Consider the following 15,392-nt stretch of genomic DNA (forward strand, 5'->3'; position numbering starts at 1 on the left):
GGACCCTGACGGCGGGGGCCTCGTGGCCGGGGAAGTCGGTGACATTTCCTGCTAGATTAGCTGGATGCAGATGAGTGGATCTGCCCGAGATGGACGGGGGGGGGTTAATGCAGTGGTCCGGTCTCTCTTTACGAGACAGGAGAAGGTGAATGGGACAAATGAGGAGTCAGATTAATTAGGAGCCGGATTTAGAACATAGAAAGGTGAGATTTTTAAGAGAAAATTCAGATTTTAATTGTATATTTTGCCATTAAATCCACTCCTGGTTCCAGCTGACTGTAAATCACACGTAAGGTTCACATTAATGTGAATTTATACGGTGCAACAGCCTGAAAATCATCCTGTTATTCCTTGAATTTGTGATAATGTCTGCTGACTTATCATTTCCTATTTTTCACCAAGTGGTTTCAGTAAATTAGCTTCCACAGTTTGAGCCTTTAAAGATGTACATCGGCTCCTTCTGGGCTCATTTCAAAGCTCTAAACGAACAGTTTTCCCTTCGTGCTGAAGCTTTCAAATGTTTACCAGCAGGCCGCGGCTCGCAGTGAACCCATTCAATCCAAACACATTACGACCGACGCGAGGAGAACTCCGCCGTCGAGCTTTTCCACCCCCTTTCTGGCTTTTCTTCATTGTATGAGCAATTTGCTGACTGAGCCAATTAGCCAGAGGGAGGAGGGGGGGACTCTTAGCCAACGGATGGCGACCCCGCCGGCTTCCAGCGAGCAGGAGCGGAGAGGACGGACAGAGTCACGCATGTGGAGAGCGTTATTTATTTCTTCATTATTAGAAGAAGGCAGAGGAGGGGGCAGAGGACGGCGAGGTTAATCTGATGACTCAGGCATAAAGAATGTGCATTTAGTTTGTGCTTTTAGCTGGCATTAGCATAACCGCGCTGCGATGACAAACGATGAATGATCCGCTGATTGGCTCGTGTCGGACGGCTTAATGTCAATAGTAAATTGGAGGGCTTGTTAGGCGAGTCGGGGGACGCGGTTACGGCAGCGGCGAGGCAGTCATGTACAAAATAATGTCTATTAGGACTAATTTAATCAAGGCCTCCCTTTTACAGATGAATTAGAATGTAGGGGCCAATTATTTTTCCACGTTTGCACTGGGCCTGCCTGTCAGGAGGCTCGGTGTGCGTGGGGGGGGGGCGCTGGCCCAGGGGCCGGCAGCGGCTGCAGATAATGGCGCTGAGACGACGCCGGGCGGGGGCGGCGAGTTAACCGGCGCCGGATCACAGCAACACGCACACACAGGCCGAAGTCTGTGGGAAAGTCGGTTAAATGAATAATAAAGATTGTGACGTCGAAACGGGCCGAAATCTAAGAGATACACTGGAAAACACGCCCAGAAATATCCCAAAAACAGGAAACCGCCGCCAACAGCGCCGCCACGTGTTGGAGAGGCAGCCAACATGGCCGACTGTCTGGTGAAAGCAGCGGTTTGCTGGATCTTAAACAGACGAAAAGGGGAATAAAGAGCAATTTAAGGGCTGAAAACTTTACCCTCCAGGTCAAACATCTGCAGCGTAAAGGAGGTAAATACTGAGAGTTCATGAAGGTCGTTAACTTAATCAGGTTCATTTGCATGTGTGACATCACCGATGACATCACTCATGAACACAACTGTGAGCAAAGCTGTTCCGACTCGGACCTTTTTCCTGTTTTTCTCTCATTTTATCTATAAAAACAAGAGAAAAATCTGTAAAATGTCTCTCACTTGGACCTTTTTCCTGTTTTTCTCTCATTTTATCCATAAAAACAAGAGAGAAATCAGTAAAATGTCTCTCACTCGGACCTTTTTCCTGTTTTTCTGTCATTTTATCCATAAAAACGAGAAAAATCAGTAAAATGTCTCTCACTTGGACCTTTTTCCTGTTTTTCTCTCATTTTATCCATAAAAACAAGAGAAAAAGCAGTAAAATGTCTCTCACTCGGACCTTTTTCCTGTTTTTCTCTCATTTTATCCATAAAAACAAAAGAAAAAGCAGTAAAATGTCTCTCACTCTGACCTTTTTCCTGTTTTTCTCTCATTTTATCCATAAAAACAAGAGAAAAATCAGTAAAATGTCTCTCACTTGGACCTTTTTCCTGTTTTTCTCTCATTTTATCCATAAAAACAAGAGAAAAAGCAGTAAAATGTCTCTCACTCTGACCTTTTTCCTGTTTTTCTCTCATTTTATCCATAAAAACAAGAGAAAAAGCAGTAAAATGTCTCTCTTTTTCACTGAAAACAGCATAAAATAGTGTATTCCCATGTCGTTTTAATTCTCTTCTTCTTTTGAACAGGACAAACCCAAATGTTTCTACCGTCTGATTTGACTGAATTTGCTCAGATGGTTGAACTTGGCGGTCTGGTTCCACTCTGGATCCCTTTCATATGAGTTTAATCGCAGTGTTTTAGGTGTTTTCGTGCGATCTTGAGTGATTAAACATGTTAAAAGTGTCCAAAGCTAAACTGGGGCCTGCTGTAAAGCTTTAACTGCATGTGAAGCAGAATAAAGACGATCTGAGCTGGTGACGCGCCTCAGATCCATCGCTCCGATCTGGGATCACACGCCCCGGAGGGGGGGGGTCCCACTGGTTTCATGTCACTTTTATGGGATACGGAGCAGGACTGCCCCGTCCTACCCCCTCACTGTTTCCCTCTGACCCTGGGGGGCAATTATCTTGTGATGCGGGGCCCCTGCTCCCGATCGCCCCATCTGGTCCCCTGAGCCCAATCCCGCTGCCGTGCCGGCGCCGCTGCACCTGCACCCCGGCCCAGATTAAAAGCCCCCGGTCTAATTTTAAATCTGTTAGCGCTGGCCTTTCTGAGGAGAACAAGACTAATCTGTTCCCATAAAGGACCCTTCTTCTGTCCCCTCTCCCGGCTCCCAGCGCCGCAGACCTGCTGCTGAATTATTACTGGCTGAGCATTCGTCATGTGGGGCGCGCTGTTAAGTGTGTGGCGCCGCCGCCGCCGCCATACATCGCCCTGCGAGTTCATCCTTTAGCCGTTCCTGCTCATTCTTCTGCTGTCTAATTAAGGTGCGGCGCACCTGCAGATCACCCCCCCCCCCCTCCGTCCTCCTCTTCCCTCAGAGTTTAAACACGCCGCGGCCTTTTCTTCTCTTAGCCGCCATCAGGCCGGTTGATGTCGCTCTCAGCCAACAAAGGCCGGTCCGGTTCAGCTCTATTCCATGTTATATAATGTGAACAGAAATGAATAAATGGGCATCAAGGGGAGCTTTACATTTATAAAACTTCCCTTGGCAAAGCAAATCTGTTTGGCATCAAAGGTATTCAGACTACAATTCTGCTGCCATAAAGCTGGACAGGACAAGGGGGGGGGGGCAAACAAACAAACAAACAAAACAAAAAAAAACAAAAAAACAAAAAAAAAACAAAAAAAACAAAAAAAACAAACAAAACAAAAAAAAAACAAAGGCTACAGACGTATTTATCACCAGAAAAATGGTGAAAAACTGATATTTTTACCAGAAATATCAGGGTTGGACGACTCACTCGACCTAAACGCCACCTGGTTTTAAAATTAACTAGTTTAGTTCATGGCTCAAATTTTTTAACTAAGTTTAAAATGATCCAGTTCATAGTTCTTTTTTTTTCAATTTGTTGCTGCGAGCTCTTACTTTTCTAAATGATTGCCCAAATAAAGTGGAAATAAGTGAATAAAGAGCCTCATTTGTGGCTGTAATGACAGAGAAAAGGTTCAACTGAACCGTTTGTGACGCACTGATCTACAAAATATTCCAAAAACACATTTTCACATTTCAACAAAGGCTAAAAAGACGGATTATCACCAGAAAAATGGTGAAAAACTGATATTTTTACTGGAAATATAAGGGTTGGACTACAAAATATTCCAAAAACACATTTTCACATTTCAACAAAGGCTAAAAAGACGGATTTATCACCAAAAAAATGGTGAAAAACTGATATTTTTACCGGAAATATCAGGGTTGGACTACAAAATATTCCAAAAACACATTTCTAACCATAATTAAAGCCAAACTTCTGTGTTGAGCTTTGTCCTGTGAGAGTTTCTGATTCCATCTCTGAACAAAGACTGAACGTGAGCGAAGATGCTGACCCTCTGCGACAGACTGCCAAAGGTCAGTGGTTGGCAGGGAAGTGGGGGGGGGCCGAGGCTCATGGCCGACAGCCACCTCCCCAGTCCGGCAGCCAGGAGGCCGGATTAGCGGCGCTGTCACTCGCCGCCCGCTCAGGCCTGCTAACGTGCCCGAGCGGCCTTGGGTGCTGGTGTTGACGCGCCACTCGACACGTAATTAAAACAATGAGCCGCAGCGCCGAGAACCGCAGCCCAAGGTGCCGCGGCCGAGCCGGCGAGCCCAATATTAGCAGCCCCTGCAGCGGGGGGATCAGCTGGGGCGCGGCACCGGGCGGCCGTGCCAGCCGAGGTGATGACGGCTGACCGCGGGCAGCCAGGGGTTAATGGGAGCGTTTAGAGGAGTCTTTTAGCGGTTGGAGTCAGGCAGAAAATATCCTTCTAACAGGATCCCTCTGGCGCCGCAGCGCTGGCCCGGTTGGTGTTCATTCGCACTGGATCCGCCCTCCGAGCTCCACAGCTCAGCCGGCCTCTTCCTCACCACTGCGAGCGACGCACGTCAACAAGTATCTGGGCTCGCAGCGAGGCACCGTGGGGCTGAGCGGCCGCGGCTCGTATTTGCAGCTCTGCAGCGATTAGCGGCGACAGCGCGCCGCCTCGCGTTGGCAGAGACTGGCTGACGGTAATGAGACCTGGACCGGCTGGGGAGGGGGCCGGAGGGGCAGATAAAGAGATGGTGACAACAGCTGGAGACGGCGGGCTCGGCTCATAGCCCACCGAGCGGGGGGGCATCACGGAGGTGAGCTCTCAGAACACGAGTCCTCCTCCCGGTCCGAGCGGGGAGTTCATCCTCTCTTCCATCCGTCTTGTTTTCTCAGTTTTACCTCCTCTCTCTTCCTCCCATCCGTCCCTGTCTCCACCCACCTAACAAACCTCCAAACACCACCTAATTGGAAGCAAGAGTGGGGGGCCAGACCTTGACAGACAGGAGGTCAGCGTAATTGCTGCTGGCCATATTTAACATTAAGATAATCAGGCCATTAATTACCCTTTGGATCATTAAATCAGCCACTTGCAAAATGAAATTTCGGCCTCTATTACTCACTTGAGAGACCACGAGGGGAGGGCATTTTTCCATCCATCAGCCTCCCCCCTCTGCCTCCCCCTCCCATCCTTCCTGCTGCCTGGACAAAGCCTCCACCGGCCTTGCGGATATCTCAGCCCCTTCTTCTTCTTTTCCAAAGCTTCTCCTCTTTCAGCCCCTCAAACGAGGAGTGATTTACAGTTTGGGCAAAGATTTAAGGATCCTGTTCCAAAGCGACACATCTTAGCTGGATTTTTTCCTCTTTCTTAAGGACATCACTTTCAGATCCTGTTCATCTGCTGGAGATAGTTTTTTAGGCCTGACACTTCTTCTTTTGTCCTCCACTTGTCCAGTTTCCTCAAATGTTTTAAGGACACACTGCACACCATGCTGAGATATGCCAAGTTTTCAGCTAACAGCTCTTTGGGAATCACCTTGTTGCTGCAGAAATCCTATTTTCTGTCTGTCAAACTGTGTTTTCTTTGCTGTTTTTCATAGATGCAGCTAAAGAAATGGGAACAAATGATGTGTCTTTGTGCCAATCCAAACATGGTTACTTACAGGTGAGTTTTGGCGTTCCTCAGGGCTCGATTCTGGCTCCTCGTCCTTTTCCCTTTAACTTTCTATTACCCAACAAAAAGCTTGTAAATGTAAAAGTAAATTAACTCGGAGGGACGGTTAGTAAAGAGCACATTTTCTTGCTTTGCTGCTTGACCTGAAGCTAATTTTTCGTGAGGTCATGACCTCAGTGACACCTGCGTTTATAACACAGAGTCGTGAGTATATGAGGAAAAACTGGAGAAAAACAAGTTATTTGAACTGTTTCAACATCAATCTTTTTAAAGTGAAAATTATTATTTTCACTTTTTAATCTATATCAACATCCACATTCTTCCTGTTATAATGGAAATCCTTTTTTAAATTTGTTCTTTTTGCCTTTGAAATTAATAAATTTAACCTTTTTTATTTGTTGCTCATTTCTGGCTTTTTTCACTAATCTGTAAATTTATTTCATTATTATCAATTTAACCTTTTTTGTTCGATTCAACACTTTAATTTCAGAGAATTTTACTCCTAATTATTGGATCTAATTTGTATAAATTCCTGCAGAAACAATAAATCAAACTTTTCATTCATGTTTATCTCTTGATATTCTTAATAATCTCTTATCTAATGAGACTTGTATGCATTTTCAGTCCTGAAGCAAACAGATTTTATTTGTTTTTATCATCTATTCCCATTTAGTACTTTACTTCCACACCACAGCCTCTTCAGGCTTTGATTTCCTTTCCTGATTTCCTCAGAAAACAAGTAATATCAACTGATTATTTCTGCCTTGAGGGTTCAAATTAAATTGAAGGAGAATATTTTCACTTTGAAGCTGTGAGCAGTGTTCAAACGGGTTAGCGAAGCATTTCAGGAGGCCTAACCGAGGGTTTCAGAGAGGTGGGGGGAACAGATGAAGCAGGACAGAGGTGGAGAAGTGATGGAAGAATCAGAGGAGGCGGGTAAAAGAAAGCAGGGATTTATGGAGGGGAGACGACACACAGCGAGCCACTTAAGGAATGGACTGATAAATACTATCGACAGGACGGAGGGGGGTGGGGGGGAGCTGCAGTGGAGCGTCGCAGGTTAATTGAGATAATATTGACCTCCTCCTCTAATCTCTTCGGGGGGAACATGCCTGAGATTCATAAATAAATAGCAACATGAGCAACAATAAAAGCATTAGGGCTCTGATGGAGGAGGGCTAATGGCACGTCGATACTCGGTGATCGCTCGGCATTTGTGTGCTCGGATTAGACAACCCAGCCGTGAACTGCTACATTTTTAAATCGGTATCCATCTGTGAACAGATCTTTTTCTCTTCTATGAATTAAACCCTTTATTTCTGCTCCTTTACTCAACAAACGGCGAGTCAACCTGCTTTTAAAGGCTCCAGTTTGTCGTTTTTCAGAGCACCAAGGGTTAAAATGTTTGTGCATGTATTTGTGAGTGGGGGGGGAGTAATTATAAGGTGCTTCTGTTGACTAATGAGGGCTGGGGGGGGGGTGCAGGGGGGAGGACGGGGAAGTCGATCTTTATGCGGATGGCAGTCAGCTCTAATTTGTTATGATGGCTGCTGGCTTCCCAGAGCAGAGATGGCCGATAATTACACAGCACGCACACACAAACACGCACAACGCCAAAGTTCACCGATCTGTTGGTGCGCACGTCGTCTGCGACACAACATCCAGCCTGAGCTGAAGCACTGCCCCCTGTCTGCAGCAGGCGGCACTGCATCATCTGAGAAAATGTGCTCCTTCTCTTCATGTGAAACAAACCTGAAGTGGACACGAAAAAATAAGGAGTCTCACCTGCTGGCGTCCGGTCCGGGTTTAAGGCGTCCCTGAGCGTTGGCCTCCCACACGCTGTTGGCCAGTTCGTTGCCGATGGCCGACATCACCTTGATGAGCTCCAGTGGCCACTCGTCCAGGTCCAGAGAGCGCACCCTGGACAGGTGGGTGCCCAGGTTCCGGTGGATGCCCGAGCACTCGATGCAGATCAGGGCGCCCAGGTTGAGACTGGCCCAGTCCGGGTCTGGATGGGCAGTGAGAGGACAAGTTTGGGTTTTAAAGGATGTTATCCTCCCTTTGAGGGACCTTTACTGAATTATATTCCCATGTCTTTAAAATTAACAAAGACAATTCTCTTTTAACCTCTTCTGATTGGCTTTAAAAAAAGAAAGTGAAATATAGCAGATATTTTTCAGTAAATATACTACATTTTATTCACATTCCAACATATTTAAATATGTGTTTGACAGAAGCAGAAGATTTAATGTAGAAATATATCATGTGTGTCCTGCAGTGAGAACATTCATATATTTGACAAAAAGAGCATAAATATGGTGCTGAGAAAGATAAAATATGCGGGAAAAGTTTCTCAGAAAGAAATGGAGCAGAAAGCAGGAAAACTGTTGAATAAAAGGTGTTTTAAATTGGTTAAAAAAACTGGCAATTCAGGGTAAATATGGTCTAAACAGGTGACATGAAGTTTTAAACATCTACTCCTTAATATAGTATATCTATCATGCACTTATTTAGATAAAAAGGTCATGACCACAAAAATACACATTATACAGTAAAAGTTAAAGAAAGAAAAGGGAAAGGAAGCTGTTTTGTTCATAAATCTGTGTTCTTATGTGGTTAAAACTGGAAATAAATGAGAAAAAGATGATTATTTCTCATTTTAGTTCACTGAGGTTGACCGTTAGTTGTGGTTTAAATGTCTGGTAAAAGCTGGTAATGTGGTTCTCATCTTCTTTTAATAAACACAATTATCCTTTCTATTCCTTAAATAAAAAAATATAGTTAAAAAAACACCTCAGAAAGGGAAGTAACTGTTTCTGACTACAGATCAATCAAAAAAAGCTCATTTAGACGATAATCTCAACCTTTCCACTTACTCTGTGCGTCGCAGTCTGCACAGCGACCGTTTCCTCGGATACTTCGGATGGACTGCAGCGCCAGCGCTTCCGTCTGGCTGGTCAGACGAGACTGAAAGACAAAATAATTACATTCAATCATCTCTTTGAGGTATTAATGAGCAGTTTTTGTCTTCTTAATGCCTTCCTGTTGGCTCTGCTGTTTGTCCCTGACGTCTGACAAAGCTTTTCCTGTTTAATCGTGTGACGTTTGCTGTAATAACGAGCATTTACACCTCAGATGTGTTTCAGGCCACGTCGGGAGATGAAGGAGGAACATGGAAAACAAATGAAGTGGTTTTGGTTGTGGGGCAGTAAATGACGGAGAGCCTGAGGCGTAAACACAGCAGGTCGCCGCTGAGATGGAGCTGCCTGGTGCAGGTGGAAAATGGCAGAGCTCAGCCTCGACGGGAGCTACAGTAATTGCTATTTTGTAATTATGTGAGTGCAGGTCTGAGTGTGTGGTTTATTGTGTTTGTGGGCATTTCAGGGCGATTTCACCTGTGTGCTCGGTTAGTTTGGACCTTCAATGTTAATGTCTAGGACTCTCCATTTTACTGTGAGGTTTGTTCAGTGGTTCCTGATGTAACAGCTGGTGTCGTGAGGTGGAGAAGCAGCAGCATCTCCATTAGGACATGTGGAGGAGCAGCATTCAAGAGTCTCAGGTCTGTGTCGGTCTCAGGTCAGAAAAGCCAACCCAGAGATGTAAGGAAGGCCCGAGAGGGGCAGCAGAACTGAATCTGTTTGGGTCAAACATAACCAACCCTTTTAGGAGTTTACTCTGAGCAACAGAAGAGGCTCTGGTTTGTTCACCTTGTTCTTGCTGCTCTCGCAGGACTGCAGACTGGCCAGGATCTGACTCTCGATGACCTGCACCCAGGCGTCCCGCTCCTCGTAGGATGTGGCCTCGAAATGCCACGTCTGCCCCGTCAGCGACACGATGGTGAACTCAAAGTTTTCCTCTTGTTCTGTGTGAGAGAAAACAGACAAAAACTGATCAGAAACCTCAGCCTCAGGTTTACAGTTTCCACTCTTCCTCTGAGCTCTTTTCAACAGAAACACATCAGACAGAAATCCTACAGACAGGGTTCAAAGGTCCAGGACGGAAGAAGAAACAAACCAGTGACACGTCCAACTTTAGAGGAACGACCAAAACATACTTTGGTTTGATTAAGTCCAAGTTTTTAAATGAAACCGACGAGAAATGTGAGACGTCCGAGGTCAGAAACCAGACTGAGACTCACCAGACTGAGACTCACCGGACTGAGACTCACCGGGCTGAGACTCACCGGGCTGAGACTCACCGGGCTGAGACTCACCAGGCTGAGACTCACCAGGCTGAGACTCACCGGACTGAGACTCACCGGGCTGAGACTCACCAGGCTGAGACTCACCAGGCTGAGACTCACCGAACTGAGACTCACCGGGCTGAGACTCACCGGGCTGAGACTCACCGGACTGAGACTCATCAGACTGAGACTCATCAGACTGAGACTCACCGGACTGAGACTCACCGGACTGAGACTCACCGGACTGAGACTCACCAGGCTGAGACTCACCGGACTGAGACTCACCAGGCTGAGACTCACCGGACTGAGACTCACCGGGCTGAGACTCACCGGGCTGAGACTCACCGAACTGAGACTCACCGGGCTGAGACTCACCAGGCTGAGACTCACCGGACTGAGACTCACCGGGCTGAGACTCACCGAACTGAGACTCACCGGGCTGAGACTCACCAGGCTGAGACTCACCGGACTGAGACTCACCGGGCTGAGACTCACCAGGCTGAGACTCACCGGACTGAGACTCACCGGGCTGAGACTCACCGGACCGAGCTCAAAGAGCCAGAGAAATGAGTGGAAAAAGCTCCTGGTGGATGCTTTTGTCCAGCTGAGCTGTTGGTTTATACTGTTTTTCATCAGTCCTTCAGCCTTCCGCCTCTCTTTGGTTGAACAGTTAACGTGTAAAACAGAAAGAATCCTTCATTTAAACAAAAAAAAAAACTATGAGTCAAAGTGAACCAACTTTCCTGCAGAGAAGCAGTTTAGTTTCAGCTCTAAAATGAAGAAGACACCTGTTCTCCCGACTCGCTGACCTCAGTGACCCACACCCCCTGCAGTCAGGATGTCAGCCAAATGATGTTTCCCCTCCCCTGAGGGCCTCTGAACCATCCCATGGCCTCCCTTCAGCAAGCACATCAGCAGGAGAGGCCGGTCATTACAATCAGGGCCTGCTGGAGGGGGACATATGGATCTATTACCCAGAACCGCTCGGAGGTTAACGGGACAATCAGGAGTCAATTAGGCCGAATGTGAGCGAGCGAGAGTGCGTCTGTGGGACTGAAGAGGAGATCGTTTCACGAGGTCTGGAAATGTAAATAGGAAGCAGTTGGGTTCCATTTTGGGTTTTGTTGGAATTTACCAAACTGAGAAGCTCACAAGGATCCCTTTAAATAAGGAACATTCCCTCGGCCTGTTTCTCCCGCTCAAATCCAAACAACCTTCGCCTGCAGAGTTTCTGAAAGTCAACAAGACGACTCCTTTCAGTCCGGAACGACTCGTTTCGGTCCAGAACGACTCGTTTCAGTCCGGAACGACTCGTTTCAGTCCGGAACGACTCGTTTCAGTCCAGAACGACTCGTTTCAGTCCAGAACGACTCGTTTCAGTCCAGAATGATTCGTTTCAGTCCAGAATGATTCGTTTCAGTCCAGAACGACTCGTTTCAGTCCGGAACCTCAATATGTTCACCTTCAGAGGCTATGAAAGCACTGAATCATTGGCTGATCATCAAAAAATTGCAACGTTCTCTTTAATCAAAGGTTTACAAACACGCCATCGCTCAGGCTGAAGCAAATCTTTGGTATTTTTCCAATTCTGTTGTCCTACGAGCTGAAATTAGAGTGGATCAACTGATCAATGCCTTCCACTATGAATTTAAACGGCTTTCCTTTAAACGAGTCCCGACTCGCAGAATGTTTCAGCACCATTGTGCTGAGAGGTCCCAGATTCTCTGGACTTCTACAAGAATAATTCAGCAGCATCCATCATTTCTTTCATTTTCGCTCTTTCCTCAGAACCTGGTGATGAAACGCATCCCTACGGCGTCACGCTGCTGCCACAAACGTTTGGGGAGCCTCGCAGATGTAACTTAGTGGACTACAAACGTGCCTTTTTGAATGAGCGACTTAAGACACGGCAAAACAGGGATTTTTCATGCAGCCATTTTGGGGATTTTGGGCCAGTTTACTCCTTTAATGTGTTCTTTCAACCTGCTATAAAGAAAACATTGAAAACAAACATTATTTTATTACATTTTGTTTACTCGCGGCAGTACGTTTCTCCCGAATTTACCAAGAAGTTCGCGTTCAAACGCGCCGTGCCGAGCTTCGTCTGTCATGACCGGCAAAGCTCCGCCTCTCCTGCACAATGATGTGTTTATAATAAATATACAATAAATACACAAATAATGCTGCTTCCTGTCTATCAGCAACCAGTCGCGAATGTCTAAAGGCGGGTGGTGAAATCTCATTGGCTACTGCTCGTTTCTGCTAACGTGATTCGCTCAGACGCATCGCGCGGTGGACTCTGACGCTTTTAGCTTTCGCGGAAATCTCTGAAAATGTTCGAAACGCCGCTACTTTCAAAGAGAAGAAAGCAACAATTGTACTTTGCAAGATGCAATAAAAGAAAATCTATGAGATTAGCTGAGAACCATCGGGACGCAGCACATCTGACCCGAAGCTGCCGTTAGGAAACCAACAGTTCAGGGGAGTTCATTCATACCAGATCTTTTATTCTACATTAATAATATTTAATTATTCTTTATTTATTATTCTAGTTTCTATCTCCTCCGGCTCCTGGACATAAAGCAACAGTGGAAAGGCTTTTTAACCGTAAAACTTTGTGTTTTAAGGTTTAGATATTAATAATCGCTGCTAAATCAGTAGAATTTAGGTAAAAATCTCCCAGGTTTCGGTCATATTTACCAGGAAAATCTGAAAAGTTTAGTGAATGAATATGAAGAAACTGACAATTTAAACATTATTCAACTTAAAGTCTTTCTAAATTCCGTTTAATGAGTTATTTTGACCATTTTAAACAGGTAATGACATCACTTCCAGGTATTTTTGGCCTTTAAATCCTTTTGTTGTAACACTGACAGATTCTAACATCACTGTTTTGGTGTAAAAAGCAGAGATTCGTGCACATTTGGAAGCTGTTAGCCACAGCAGAGCGAACGGGAGGTGGAGGTGAGGCAGGGTATCATCACACAGCTTCTGTTTACAATTAACCCCGAAGAGGGGGGGGGGGGCAATCAAAGGACGGCCTCCAGCACGGCGGGATCTTCCCAGGACTCCCTGACAGTCACCAACAGCTTTCACAGGTGGTAACAAGACTTTAATGGCGAGCGGCGGGAGAGGGGCGGAGCAAAGACGAGTGGGTTAATCAGCCGGAGAGCGGTCACAGCCGGCCCACCGGGGAGAGACCATTTGCTCTTCCTCAGCTCCACTCATCTGGCTAATTGGGAGCGTCTCAGAAAGTTCCTCCGGCTCGGCTCTAGATAATCAGTGGGCCTCTGCGAGGGGAGGAAGGACGGACAGTTAGGAAGGAAGGACGGACAGTTAGGAAGGAAGGAAGGAAGGAAGGAGGGAAGGAGGCGCCCCGAGGGGCGAAAACACCTCTGCTGCCTCCAGTTTCTGTAACTGAGGATCGTTTTCATCTGTGAGCAGCGCCGGGCTCAGTCTGAGCAGCCGACCTTCATTAAAGACTCGCTTAAAGCTCAAGGTCAAAGGTCAGCGATAAGCTGTGCAACGCGGCACATCTCACCTCTACGACAGCAGCAGAACAAACTCTTCATCCGATAGCACAGGTCTGACATCAGAGTGAAATCATCACCAGAGTTTCAGTGTTATCATGAAAAAAGGCCCCAAACATCCCCAGAATGAATGATAAAAGTCATTAAAGTCGGCAGCGAGAACCCGAGAGGAAGCCGAGGAGAGAAGATAGAAGATGCTTCGAAAAGTTTAAAAAGAACATATTAATAAGAAAAAACTAATGAACAAGAGTGAAAAATGTTATTTGGATAATAAATAAACAGGAAAAACATGAAGAAAATATGAGTTATGAAATAAAAGAATAACGTCTGAAAATGAGATGAAAACTAATCCAAAAGGCCTTTAATGGTTTAATCTACGAGCTTCAGTTAAACTGCAGAAAGTATCCGAAGCTCCGCCTGAGCCTGCAGGGTCAGCAGCAAGGATCCCGTCATAATTAAATTCCCATGATCCTCTGTTTTCAGGGGGGGGGGGGGCTGCTTCACAATTATGGAAACCAACAATCCAGAAAGGCCCTTCCTCCCTCCCCTGCTGCAAATTAAACGCCGTGTCTGATTTAAACGCTGACCCGGCAGCCGCGGCAGCTGATGAATTAAACCGGGGGGGCCTCAACACCACCATCTGAACACCCCCCCCTGGACCTGCCCCCCACGCCGAGTGGAAACGGCGTGACATTTAAAGCCGCACCTGTCGGTTTTTAACATTAAAGGTCAAACAAATAACTTCCCGGCCTCTAGTTTCGGCGCACTTCCTGTTTCCAAACATGGAAGTTTGAAAAACAAACTGAAACTATTGGAAGAATAACTCCAAATACTTTGGATCATATTAGAGACCATATAGCATCAGGAGTTAGAAGTGATAATAACGAACTTTCTGTAAAAGCCAGGCCCCGAAATCTAAATATGCCTGTTTATATATAAATATATATATATATATATATATATATTTAGCCTGAATATCAGCAGGAAGACCGGCTGTTTTATTTTGTTCTCTATTTATTACAAGATAATAATAATAATAAAAATCAATATTGTTGTAATATAATTTACAACTTGGGATCAATAAAGTTTTACTGACTTGAACTAAGTAAAACACTTGATGATTTCAGCAAATTAAATGTGAAATTTACTGATTTTCTCGTGTTTTGTTAGACTGAACAGAAAAAGAAAAATTTTTTCCTCACAAGATTAAAACAAAATGTTTTTTAAATGCAAATTGAAAAGAAATTTCAGCAGCAACAATAACATTAAAAAATGTCTGAAAAATGAAAAATATTTAAAAATTATTGGTAAATATATAAAATAGGACAATTTCATAACAATATGTATTTCAAGACCATAAAAAACTGAATAAATAAAAGTGATTAAAAGCATTTTAAAAATTTGACAAAATAACAATACATGTAAAAAGTCCATTAAATGCCAGGAAAATAATTGATTTGCAAAACTAAAATAATCCTAAAAAAAGAATAACAAAATGTAAAAAAGTGAATTAAAAAAATTATCTGAAAAAAATCAAAAACAAAAAAAAAGTATCTTGTAAAATGTCAGAAAAATATTTATGTTAAATATGTGAAGATTAAAAAAAAATATATATATATATTAAAAGTGTTTTAAAATGTTTACGTAAAATGTGAAAAATGAGTTAAATGCCAGAAAAAGGTGATTTGTAAAAATAAAAGAATTTTGAAAAAAATTTGAATATGATGTGAAAATAACTAAATAATTTAATGGAACAATTTGTAAAAAAAAACAAAAAACAAAGTGATAAAAGAGGAAAAATGTGTAGAAAAATATTGAAAAACTGTAAGAACTTTAATCTTTGAAAGCTTCAAAGACGTTTTCGATGAAGAGGAACAAAAGCAAAGAAGAAGCCTAAAAACTGACAATGAGAAATGAACGCAGTGCTTTTTCAGATGTTTACGCACATC

The 15,392-nt window shown here is 44.5% G+C and overlaps 2 protein-coding genes across 5 annotated transcripts in view; both read right to left on the reverse strand.

Moving 5' to 3' along the window:
- Positions 1-15,392, reverse strand: part of agap1 (ArfGAP with GTPase domain, ankyrin repeat and PH domain 1) — a 177,775-nt gene that overhangs the window by 13,008 nt on the left and 149,375 nt on the right. For all 4 annotated transcript variants that reach the window (XM_072379159.1, XM_072379158.1, XM_072379157.1 and 1 more), the window contains 3 exons: positions 9,438-9,592; positions 8,607-8,697; positions 7,516-7,738 (listed from right to left, as the gene is read on the reverse strand). In XM_072379159.1, the coding sequence (XP_072235260.1) occupies positions 7,516-7,738; positions 8,607-8,697; positions 9,438-9,592 (469 nt within the window). The remainder of the gene's footprint in view (positions 1-7,515; positions 7,739-8,606; positions 8,698-9,437; positions 9,593-15,392) is intronic.
- LOC140295935 (uncharacterized) lies at positions 9,612-10,798 on the reverse strand. Its single transcript, XM_072379690.1, has 2 exons — positions 10,738-10,798; positions 9,612-10,462 (listed from the first exon to the last, which is right to left on the reverse strand). Exons 1-2 carry the CDS (start codon positions 10,796-10,798, stop codon positions 9,846-9,848), a joined length of 678 nt encoding a protein of 225 aa, XP_072235791.1. The 3' UTR covers positions 9,612-9,845.

The sequence above is a fragment of the Leuresthes tenuis genome, unplaced genomic scaffold, assembly GCF_036924035.1.
Source record: "Leuresthes tenuis unplaced genomic scaffold, fLeuTen1.0.hap1 SCAF_1, whole genome shotgun sequence".
Taxonomy (NCBI): domain Eukaryota; kingdom Metazoa; phylum Chordata; class Actinopteri; order Atheriniformes; family Atherinopsidae; genus Leuresthes; species Leuresthes tenuis.

Excerpts from the sequence above, each read along its gene's own strand:
- LOC140295935 (XM_072379690.1), bottom strand. The coding sequence starts at position 10,798 with ATGGTTCAGAGGCCCTCAGGGGAGGGGAAACATCATTTGGCTGACATC. Across the intron at positions 10,463-10,737 it reads TGACATCCTGACTGCAGGGG|CTCGGTCCGGTGAGTCTCAG; the intron begins GTGTGGGTCACT and ends TGGCTCTTTGAG.